We start from the raw sequence: 12,117 nt of genomic DNA, 5'->3' as shown, positions 1-12,117 counted from the left end.
GATAGATAGATAGATAGATAGATAGATAGATAGATAGATAGATAGATATCTCTATTGTTTTTTTTTCTAATTATCTATTTAAATGTATGACAGAAATAAACATAACAACATTTATAGTATAGTGCAGTATAAGAATAGTGATTTCAGGACTGATGCTTACCTTTTGCCCTGGATACTCCCAGGTGAAATCTACCCCAATATCCAGATCACCAAGAACAGTGCAAGTGACAATGAAATTATCTCCAGCACGAACTGACTTCACTGACACTTCAATTGTAGGCTTAGGTGGAGCTGATGGATCTGAAATAAATACAAATACATTTCCTACAGGTCCATTAAGGAACACGGTAAATCTTTCACCTTCGGATTATACAGGAAGGATGTACACTGGCAACCAAAAACATTGTAGGTCTGCCCAGGGTAACCCCTCCCACTGTCAGCATGCTTCAGATTTTGGCTAGTGTCCTAGAAGGATGGACATCTTTTTCTTCAGCTCTGCTGTTAAATGACTACCTTATTCTTGGCTAGTATTTTTTCTTCAGTATTTTCTTAATTTGTTTTAAACGACACTTCTCTACATCACTGCTAGAGCTGGTCTCCAGGATTGTAGTATTCCAGTTTGGTCTTTCCTAGATTATGCAGTGGCGTGTCTAGACTGGATGTTGCTGGGTTAGCCTGGAAGTGATCTTTGGCCACTGGGTTCTGGGTAAAGTGCTTTCCAGACCCCGTTCTGGTAAAAAGTTTGCTATGAAGTGCTTTCCAGGTCCGGAGCCTTTGACATTGCCTCGGCACTTGCGCTATTTCTGATGACTCACTCTCTGAGTAGGCTGATAAGCCAAACACTGGGAGCTCCCTAACTGGTAAATGTTGCTAGGCGTATCTAATTTCCCTTGTACTCCAGTTCTCACTGCAGAAGGTGTTAAACAGTAATTCCCGTTTCTCAGCAAAGTGATCTGCCCCCTCTCCCCATCCCTGCTGGTCATGCCTTTGAGGGAACCACCATTCATTCCCACCATTGCCAGTATATGACCCATACATTGTACACCAAACTGCAATCCTTCACTGAGCATTTTGAATAACGCTTGCAAATGGCAAACACTCATTGGTCAGCAAGGTCATGTTGTACGGATGGTACACCAGCTGCGGTGGGGGGAATAGTGGTTCTCTCAAAAGTATGACCAGTGGCGGTTCGGGAGAGGGGTCAGAATGGATTCAGAGAAAATTATTTTATGGTGAGTTCAAAAATCCTTCCTGGGGCACAGTTCCCACAATTTTGTGGTATGATTATGCTCTTGGTACGGCTTTGCTACAAAATCTAAGCATGCTTGTAGTAGGAAACAAATCACAAGTGTGGCCATTCAACAGAAGGATAAAGCTGCTGACAAATATGTATGTATTCATTATTAAAACCTATTAAACCGGTGCTGATCTACAGTAATATCCCCTATTTAGATCCGATTGCTTCCCAGGGCTGACAAGCACAGTAACCATGGCTTTTGTGTAACTGGCCAATATAATAACAAAATAACTCAAATAGTGTGATTCTTGAGGCAGACAGCTCAAACAAATGTCTAACATGAGACCTGTGTATATGGATACTGTAAACAAGGAGTGCCAGCTTTGTTAGTCACCTATTATTCGGATTCTTGAAAGGGAAATCTGACTCTCTAGTAAGAATTATCTAGAGAGAACTGAAAAAGAAAGCTGTACTAAACAGACTAGAATAAAGAGCAGGTAGACTACTCCTCTGGCATGCATATTGCTTGTACACATAAACCCTGTATGGTAAGTAGCCAATACTTATTTAATAAGAACAGGGCCAGGCTATGTCTCAGTTTTCCTGTGAAGGGGGAGCCACCTAGTGGAACTAGTGAGGACGTTGTAATTTGAATAAACATAAACAGATGCTGCAATCCAGTTTTGTTTCCCGAGATGGTGTGATGGTTTAAAGGCAGGGGCAGACACCCTGGGCCTCTCTGCTGTCTTTGAAACCCCCCCCTGCTCGCGGCCCGTCACTGGCCCCCGCTAAAAGAAGCCTCCGGCCGCCGGTGCAGTGGCTCCCTCCTGCCGGCGCCTCTCTGCCACTTGCACGGCTACAGATGCTCTGTACTCGCCGGCCGCTTGCTCCTCAAGGGGGACCTCTGGAGGCCCCCGCGGGCGGCCCTCTACAGTGCCTGATTAGATCCAGCCATCCTGGATCGCATTTGTGGGGTGGTGGACTGTATTGTCCCCCACCCCACAAATTTAGAATGGAATGCTCCCCCACTGTATTCAACTTCTTTTTTTCTTGTTCACTCTCCCCACATTATCAAATTCCTTCCTTTTTATTTGAAAATCCTAAAAGGTTTACTTTAAAATCTTTTATCTTTGAAAATTTTTCCCCATCATCCCACTAAAACATTGACAAAGAGCACTTACAGTGTACGTAGATTAACATATACTTGGTGGACATCTGGCGAAGGTTATTGAACTCTGCAATACAATAGAGAGAGCCGGCAAGAGAAAGCTGTGGCTGATATATGACAAATCCCTTCTTCTGGTCAAAAGAGATCTTTACCCCATCCACAGGGATCTGCTCTGGTGGGAACTCTCGGTGCAAAGTCACCTTGGCCAATGGGTTGGTGACCTGGCAGGGCAGCAGAGCTGGTTGTCTTGTGCGCATCTGGACAACCACATAATAATCTTCAGTTGGGACAAAGAGTTCCTGGGGATCTACAAAAGAACAGAGTGAAAGGACCATGTATTAGCATCCCAAAATAGAATGCAGTAGTTACAGAAAAGTCATAACACTGTGATACAGGTTCTGATATATTAAAATGTTTTTGTAAAGATTCTTTCAAAGTTAATTATAACCATTACTATAAATTCAGTTCTACACACTCAAGAGTCTCAGTAATGAGAGATGTGTAGACAATATAGTCTTTGTACTTCGTTTTTCCATATTACACCCAGAAACACCAAGCCCCATCTCCAAGGCCAATATAAAAAATGAAATGTGTGACCATTGCTGAAAAATAGACAGTCCATCAGCTCACTCCAAAGTAATATTATTTGAAGCTTGCCAAGTACTCATATAATAAAGGAATCCACATTGACTGTCTGATGGCTCAACACTCTATTAATGGACTTTTGATAAAAATGACCTGGGTAATAGGAATTGTAGAACTAATTGTTGATAACACACCACATACAGCTACAACCTAAAATAGATCCTTTTATTTATAGTAAGTAAATAAAACTATGATGTTGGCTCGGCATCACAGCTTAAAAAATCCTATAAGCAGTTATACCTGGGGTAAGTTCTTGACACTTATTAGAAATGAGAAAGCTACATAGATGAGAGGTGAACATTACAGAACACGTAAAGTTGAATGTAACTAATATTAGCTATACCATAATCTGGATCAATAAGAACATTTACAGACAAACAGTTAAATTATTACTCAAATACTTGGCTTAGTAATAGCTTGATAATAGATTGTTGAGCTCTGTTAGGACAATAGTGGACCATGCCTTCGTAATGTCAGTCAGGAACTTGTAGACTCCATTGAAAGCCCATATGACAGGGTAACAAGACAGGAGCACAATTCAGGGAGAGGAACAGAGCATCACCCTATAACATAAAGTACCTTAAAAAAAATATTAAAATTGAATTTTCAAATTACATAAACATGTCAAAGATTATACAAGATTTTAGCAGTCGGGTTTATATCTACTTTATTTGTTTGGATTCTACTAACTGCATTCAAATGTTATTTTGACATTGGAAAAGGGGTGGTGTATGTGGGAAGCATTGCACTTATTATATGTGTATAGCATGGATGCATAGTGAAGGACAGAAAATATATTACCTGGGACAAACACAAAAGTCTTGCCAGTCTTCTCCTCACCATCATGGCAGCCATCTCCAGCACACTGATACCCACCACAGCCGAATTCACCAGTATCTGCTCCTGTGGTGTTCAATACAATGAGTTGACTGTACCGGCCAAAGTGTTTAATCCTGTCAATGGAAGTTTACTCAGGTTAGCAGGGACCTTTGCACTCACCGTACATTGTATGAGACTGTATGTGACAGCAATAAAACTCAGTGTGACTGGGAGACAAGCCCATGTTGGATCACAAACAGGGTTCATTTATTGCAACAGGACAGAATGATGTGCTACAGAGCATTCCCTTCCATACAATGCATCGCAAAATGCGGACATATAACTATCCACATTGACAATGAGTTTAGTGTTTAAATGTATTTCTCTATCAAAAGACTGCAGTTGGACTAATAAATGTGTGTTTTAAAGGTGATTTAAAGGAATTTGTCCCTTTACATTTATAAGATGAGCTACTGTATATAACCACAACTGTACATGTTATCAATACCTAATGTGTCTAATTAAACCTGAAGCCCTTCAGAAGGCAAAGACTGGTCTTTAAAAGACTTGAATAGCTATTCTGAGGTTCACTTGATGGCAGCAGGCAGCCAAATAACTATTAAGCCCGTTCACACCAGATGCTGCGCTAACCACACAGCGCCTGGTTTGCGGTGCCCCGGCATAGTGCTAAAGTGCTGATCCCAGCACATCACACTGTGTCATTTTTTTCGTTAGAACTTTATTGAAATGTTAAAAGTGACATTTAATTCAGCTCTATGGGCACAGCACAGCGGTTGTACAACCCCGCATCACGCTGCGTTGAAAAAAAGTAAGGCATGCCTTACTTTTTTTTCAGCGCACACCACTGTGTTCTTACTGCAACGTGGTGGTGTGAATGGGCACCATCCGTGACAAGATAAATTGCCTCGTCTTACATTGGGGCTGTGCTGGAGACAACAGCCATCGCAGCTCCAACGCAGATGGTGTGAATGGACCCTAAGCCCTGGTTCACACCTAGGTAGCATAGTTTTTGCATGTTTGTAGGTGTGGGTTCAGTGTGCGGTTATTTGCAAGTTTATGTGCGTTTTGTAAACACACGGACATGGAGACGCGTGTTTTGACTGGCAGCTTAGAAAACATTGCGGTCAATGGACAAATGCATGTACAAATGCACAAAAACGCGAACGAAAAATGTGCAACATACTTCTGCCGCACCTTTCCTGGCATTTCTCTTGAAGTGTATTGGGGAAAACTGAGCTTGAAACTGCCAAAAGAAGCTCATGTACTTTTTTCTGTGTTTGGCATTTTCCTGCTGGCGTTTTGCTGCTCAAGCGTGAACCAGGGCCATTGAAAATCATGGGATTTCTTGTGTTCGGTGTTTAAAAGCGCTTTTCCTACTGCTCAAAAATGCCAAGGTGTGAACCAGGCCTTATACTAACTTTCTATACACAAATGAAATGGATTCTCCAAATACCTTTGAAGCTAGTTTCCCATTTGTCTGGTGCAATAAGGAGGGCACATTAATGTGTGTTACGTCACATTATAACGTGCGTTGTGCTAAAGTGGAACTCCAGGATTTTGAAAAGTTAACCTTTGCAGTGGGCTACCCCCGCACTTCAAGGTTTAAGTGCTCGTTTTGTCTAGGGAGAGAAAATAAAGAAGATATACTTGCCTGATCTTTGGTCCCTCCTGACTGCTAGACCGGCCCCTGCAGCCTCTTCCCCCCGGGCCCCGGCAGTCTAAGAACCTGTGATATCGTCACACGTCTTACGACGTCTAGACAGGTCTTTTAGACGTAAAGCACCCAAAGGATTTACCACAGCCGGAGCAGAGGAGAGCGGTAAGCGGTCACTGCAGCAGGATCAAGGATCAGGTGAGTATATCTTCTTCTTATGCTCCTGGAGAAAAGCGAGCATTTCACCCTTGCAGTGCAGGGCTACTCCCACTGCAAGGGTTAATCTTTGAAAATCCTGGGGTTCTTCTTTAAGGTATCCCATTCATTTAGCATGGCTAAAGCCTCACGTGACTGTTAGTCAGAAATGCAACCTTTCACAATGCATTGCGGCATGCTGCAACGCAGGGCACTAACACACGTTACCACAACACAATAGTGTGAGCCCAAAGAGACACAACTACCATGCATGTGACAAAAGCAAGGTCTGACTAACCCCAAACTGTGTGAAGAGCATGAAGGAGTAGTACTGAACAATGTGCCATCCTCATATTATCCAGAATTTTCAGTAACAAAAATGGTCAGTTTTCAATCTTATATCTGTGTTTAAGCAGCCATGCTTACGGTCACTGACCTGGAACATGGATACAGATGAGGAATTCTGAATTTACGTTGGCTATGCTGATATCCTGTACTTTTTACATGTCCTAGTCAGTGTCTCAGAGTACTGAATCAAATCAAAGCCAGGCAAGCGGCATTTTCAGAAGGTCGCCAATGGCAGCCCCCCTATATCTTTCAGTACATCTTTCCTTAACAGAGCTGTTCCAATCTTACAGTGAAGCTGTATACCAGAAATCAACAAGAACATTATCAGACAAATTATTACTTGCAGTGTTTTTCCTTTCCATCAATTGTTTTCTATTCACTTGCAATGTGCCTTTGAAGCTAGCAAATTTGACTTTTTCAGAAAGGGTCAACTTCCTAGCACAGCCACAAGTGTCATTCCCTACTACCATGTCATAGCCTTATCCTCTTAAAGGAGTGTCTGTTTACTGTCTGTGCAGGCCAAGCTCTTCTGCCCCTCCCCTCCATGCATAACCTTTTGTGTAGCTGTCAGGGAGAAGCAAAGGAGAATGCTATAGACTTTCAGATAAGTGACAGCTCTGAGTCTGCTGGGACAGCTGAAATCACATCCAAGATGGTGGAACCCTACAGCAGCCTCAGGTTTTTCAGATATCTACAGAAGGGAGTTTTTTTGCAGGCAAACAACATTCTTACACCATGTAATGTGCACATTTAATCTTATGGTAGGATTGTTATTGAAATAAATGGTCTTGTGACAGGATCTCTTTTAGGGCCCAGTCACACCATATCCAGTGCTTTCAGATGCAGTTCGCGCCCGGAACGCACTGGATTGCATTGATCAAGCCGGGCAGTGTTCTGGGGTCGGAGGGGGTGTGTCGGTGTCATTCATGTCAATGGCACCGCAGACGCGCCCCCCACTTGTAGTGCAGTCTCCCGCACCAGAAACACGAGGTAAAGGAATGCCCTACGTTCCAGTGCAGTGTGATCTGAAAAAATGCTGCATGCACTATTTTTTCAGATCGCACTGCACTTGAACAGAGTGCATTCCTGTACCTCGCGTTCTATTGCGGGCAATCGCACTGTGGGCAGGGGCCCTGTCTGCAATGCCATTGACATGAATGGCACCGATACGCCCCCTCCCGCCCCAGAACGCTGCCTGGCTTGATCTATGCGCTCCAGTGCATTCCGGGCGTGAACCGCACCAGAACGCGCTGGTTATGGTGTGACTGGGCCCTTAGCATAGAATTTCTTTTAGCTTCACTTACTTGAGTCTTCCCTCATCATCCTCATGCAGGTATTGGGGGTAGTTCCAACGGACTGAGGTCCCCTTGCAGCGGAGGTCCAAGGTTTGGCCGGCCTTAACAGTAATTGTGTCACCAACCTGCTGGAACTTCCCTCTTTGCAGGACTTGGGAGAGGATGGACCCCCCTACCTGGCTCTGGGCAGGAGACGCAGGGGGTTTGACTTTGGGTGGACGCTTTATGACATCCTGCTTAGGTTTCTTAGTTGTAGATTTAGTGGACACACCAACCAATTTCTTATCGCCAGTTTTGTCTGGTTTAGTGTTGATTTCACATTTACCTGTAAAGCCAAATAAAGTGACATGAAATAAACAGTAAAGTATACCGGAACTTATGCAATGACATTTAGTCAATTGTAAATCTTAAACCCAACTTTAGTCAAAACTTTTTATGGCAGTTTTGGATTAAGTGTGAGAGGGTCGGAACCTCTGTTGAGTTTTTGTTCCCCATGGTCCCTCCATGTGTTGTAAAGTAGCTATTGCTCTGTTAAGGATCTACAGCTGAGTGATACACAAAAAAAAAATGCTGTTAATAGGTACACTACTTTAATACATTTTTGTGATTTAACTTCTGACTTTTAGGGTCACTTTAAGTTACAGACCTCCAGTGAAGCCTATCTTCACTGCAAAAGCAGACGTCGGCCTGCCTACCTCGGTAACGTAAGTGCCACACATGCTCGCTTTGTAGGTAACTGTCTTGTGCCAACTTTGAGTTTAGTGCATACCATCCCATTTGCCAGAAAGCAGCCAACCCAACTCCTATTTTCCCATGTATAACATCACCGCAACTCCCAGTTTACCATTGACATAATATCCCAACACCCAATTCTGTGAAGATGATACAGTGTACCTCCAGTATAGATTGTAAGCTCTCACGGGCAGGGCCCTCCTTACCGTGTTGTCTTGAATTGTATTGTAATGTAATGTCTTCCTTATATTGCAGGCATACCAACCTGAAAAATTCACTTCAGAGATCCCCCCCATCCGCAGGGGGGAGGGAGCGATCACCTTCCTGAAATGATGGCAGATAGCAGAGGAGCAGAGCTAATGCTTCCCTTGCTATCTCTGCAGTTTTTTTCTGTATTCTGACAGCTCCTGCCATCAGAATTAAAAAAAAAACAGACAGCATGGGATTGAATAGCTAGATTGCTATTGGCTATTTCAATTTGCAATAGCCAATAGCAGGCCGGCTATTGCTCCTGCCCAATGCTGCTGTCGATCAGCAGAGGAGGACCTAATGGAGAACTTCAGCTCCACTTCTGCTGATTGACAGCAGCAGAGGGCGGTTGCAATAGCCAGCCTGCTATTAGCTATTGCAAATTGAATTAGCCAATAGCAATCTAGCTATTCATTTTTTTTTTTTACTCTGACGGCAATCGGCGCCCCCCGATATCAAAATAAAATTAAAAAAACAGACAGCAGGGAAAGGTTTACTCTGCAGAATCGTTTTGGGAAAGAGGAAGGCTGATATTGACAGTGGTATCTGTAGAATTATAATAATGCAGAAGATTAATGGAGTGGTTTTAGAAACACCAAGTCAGGCTTCTTGAAAGTGTTCTTATATTCCCATAAAAGGTAGAGGTAAAGTTAGGGGTTCATGTAGAAAGCAGGGATATGGCCCTACTGCACCCATACCACAACAAAAACAACAAAACAACAAAAGAGTACTGCACATTTGTAAACAACAATGGTATAAAAAAGATGAATACAAAAACAAAACATATAAACAGCTCGGGCATGTGACCTCGTCTTCAATCATGGAGTTCTCTCTGCTGTGTTAAGTAGAAAGAGCTCTGCAAGGAGGGCAATTGATTAGTCATCACAACGATCACATAGTACTGAGCCCCTTGGACTAGCTTGGTACAGTGTCTTTGTATACTGAGGCTTCTGAGGTGTTCCTGTATTAAAAACCTTCCCATTAATAATGTTCCCTGATGAACATGTAAGATCAACAGAAGATATCTAAAATTATGGCCCCAAACATATGGGCATCAAAATGGGCTAAATTTGAAGCATTAAGGCTCATTTTCCTAATTCCTTTTTGTGTAAGATATATGCTAGCCATACATGTTTAGATTTCTCCTGTTCAGCCCATGGAGCTGAAACCAATAGATTCCTCCATTCATGATAAACAGCTTGGATGGACGACTCTCCCCTGCCAGCTATTGTATTCAGACAGCCTCGACACCCGCGACTGTCTGAATACCCAATCAATGACTTTAGCTAATAGGATGCAGTCGTGGTCCGGACAACAATTTTTCACCCGTCTCTTTCGACTGTTTATTCAACTAATGTGACGCAGTAGGGGGCCACAGAGCCACCCTTGACTCGGACTTTGGCTGATTGGAATTGGACAACATTTGAGCCATCTATAGCAAGTTCAGTTTTCCTTTAAACAAGCTGCATGAATGAGATCGTTAGTATGCGGACCCTTCATACAATAGCTCCTCTGTTAATTGACATACAGCAACGTACACAGCCTACAGCCCAGGTATAAGTATAAGCTTTGTTAGGGACAGAGAAGACTGATGGAGAGACAGGGCTTACCTAACAGGACAAGACTTGGGAGAAGAATCAGCAGCACTTTGTAATCCATAACTGTAGAAGGGAGAAGGCTGGAAATTCCACCGTGGAGTGTGAGAATTGTGTCTCCTTTAAGCAGTGGATGGTCAGTGGATTCCACGCTGCCTTCCTGCCAGGGAGGATGGGAGGTACACTGAGGGGACATGGCAGGGAGGTGGTGAGGGGGAATGAAGGGGTAGGATTGTATTCCCTGCAAATATTCCCTTTAAGCTTATTTAGCAGAGTCGTCATCAGCTGCAGACTGTCAGGGACAGTTTCTGATTTAGAAGTTTTGTCCCTGGAAATCATGGTGTCAAACATGAGCCAACTGTATCATAAAATGTACAACTGAGAAAGAAAGAAAGAAAGAAAGAAAGAAAGAAAGATGATAGATAAAAAAAGAGATGGAGATAAAACATAGATAGATAGATAGATAGATAGATAGATAGATAGATAGATAGATAGATAGATAGATAGAAATATATATGATAGATAGATAGATAGATAGATAGATAGATAGATAGATAGATAGATAGATAGATGGATAGATAGATAGATAGATAGATAGCTAGATAGATAGATAGATAGATAGATAGATAGATAGATAGATAGATAGATAGATAGATAGATAGATAGATAATATAAAAAGAGAGATACAAGATAGATAGGAGAGATAGATAGATAAATAAATAGATAGATAGATAGATAGATAGATAGATAGATAGATAGATAGATAGATAGATAGATAGATAGATAGATAGATGGATAGAGAGATAGAGAGTTAGAGAGATAGATGGATGGATAGATAGATAGATAGATAGATAGATAGATAGATAGATAGATAGATAGATAGATAGATAGATGGATGGATGGATGGATAGATGGATAGATAGATAGATAGATAGATAGATAGATAGATAGATAGATAGATAGATAGATAGATAGATAGATGGATAGATAGATAGATAGATAGATAGATAGATAGATAGATAGATGGATGGATAAATAGATAGATAGACTTACCCTTGCTCCAGGGATGCAATGTCCACAAGCTCCCTCACCAGCGCCAGCATCTTCTACCCGGATTCTTCTGGGTTCATCTTTTTTGATCATCTTGAGTGGTGGCCTCAGGATGACATACATAGCCCAGAAGTTCATTCAACCCAGCACCCGAAACATGCCAGGATTGTACACTGGGCTGCACATGCACACAAAAGAGGAATGCAAACAGGAAAGTTAGAAGCGTTATTTTACAGAAGAGTCATCGTATTTATTTATGAATGGTATTTATAAAGCGCTGACTACTTACACAATGTACATTCATATCAGTCCCTCTCATCACAGAGCTTACAATTTAAGGTCCCTATCTCACATGCATACACATAGGGCCAATTTAGACAGGAGTCATTTAACCTACCAGCATGTCTTTGGGAGGAAACCCACGCAAGCACAAGGAGAACATGCAAACTCCTTGCAGTGACCTGGCTGGGATTCAAACCAGGGACTACCAGTGTTGTAAGGCAAAAGCGCTAAACACTATGCCACTGTGCTGCCCTACATCTATTTTACAATTTAAAAAAACCTTCCTTCCTGCACATTTCTGGAAAACAGCTATATTTCTATTTTAAAACAACGTTAATGTGTTCTTTAAATGCACCACAACTAAATGCTTAAAGGAGAACTATGAGGTGATTGCTTTTCACTCACCTCATAGTTCTAGCCGACCTGTGACAATGAGACTGTCACAGGTCAGCTCAGTAGATCGGGAGATGAACGAACACATACCGGCGTACGCTCACCTCTCGATCCTGTCACGGCTCTCTGCTGTGACAGGGGAGGGGCTGGATCCCCCTCCCCGCTCCGATCCGCCAGCGCTGACTGGCGGAACGGACGGGGGAGGGGGCGGGTACAGCTGGCTCTGCCTCTAGATAGGCAGAGCCAGCTGTCAGTCACGCAGCTGGGCAGATCCAGACATAATTGTCGGGATCCGCTTCAGCTGCCGTGTCTCAGTATACCGCGAGCTACAGCTTGCGGTATACTGAGCCTAGGGTGACGGGAGGACGCTAGTTTGTGTCCTCCCGTTACCCTAAGGAGAACTATGGGGAAAAGCCTTAACCCCATAGTTCTCC

The 12,117-nt window shown here is 42.8% G+C and overlaps 1 protein-coding gene across 1 annotated transcript in view; it reads right to left on the bottom strand.

Annotated features, from left to right (window-relative positions):
* The window catches only part of LOC108786323 (platelet-derived growth factor receptor-like protein), a 15,569-nt gene extending 5,495 nt beyond the window's left edge, over positions 1-10,074 (bottom strand). Inside the window, exons 1-5 of the mRNA XM_018555584.1 lie at positions 9,974-10,074; positions 7,392-7,707; positions 3,852-4,003; positions 2,419-2,712; positions 161-300 (exon numbers count right to left, since the gene is read on the bottom strand). Coding sequence (XP_018411086.1) covers positions 161-300; positions 2,419-2,712; positions 3,852-4,003; positions 7,392-7,707; positions 9,974-10,022 — 951 coding nt within the window. The 5' untranslated portion in view covers positions 10,023-10,074. The remainder of the gene's footprint in view (positions 1-160; positions 301-2,418; positions 2,713-3,851; positions 4,004-7,391; positions 7,708-9,973) is intronic.
* Between the last annotated feature and the right edge of the window lie 2,043 nt (positions 10,075-12,117).

Source organism: Nanorana parkeri, unplaced genomic scaffold, assembly GCF_000935625.1.
Source record: "Nanorana parkeri isolate BGI_ZX_2015 unplaced genomic scaffold, ASM93562v1 scaffold203, whole genome shotgun sequence".
Classification (NCBI taxonomy): domain Eukaryota; kingdom Metazoa; phylum Chordata; class Amphibia; order Anura; family Dicroglossidae; genus Nanorana; species Nanorana parkeri.
The sequence above is the reverse complement of the archived record's forward strand: the minus strand, read 5'-3'. Positions and strand labels throughout refer to the sequence as shown.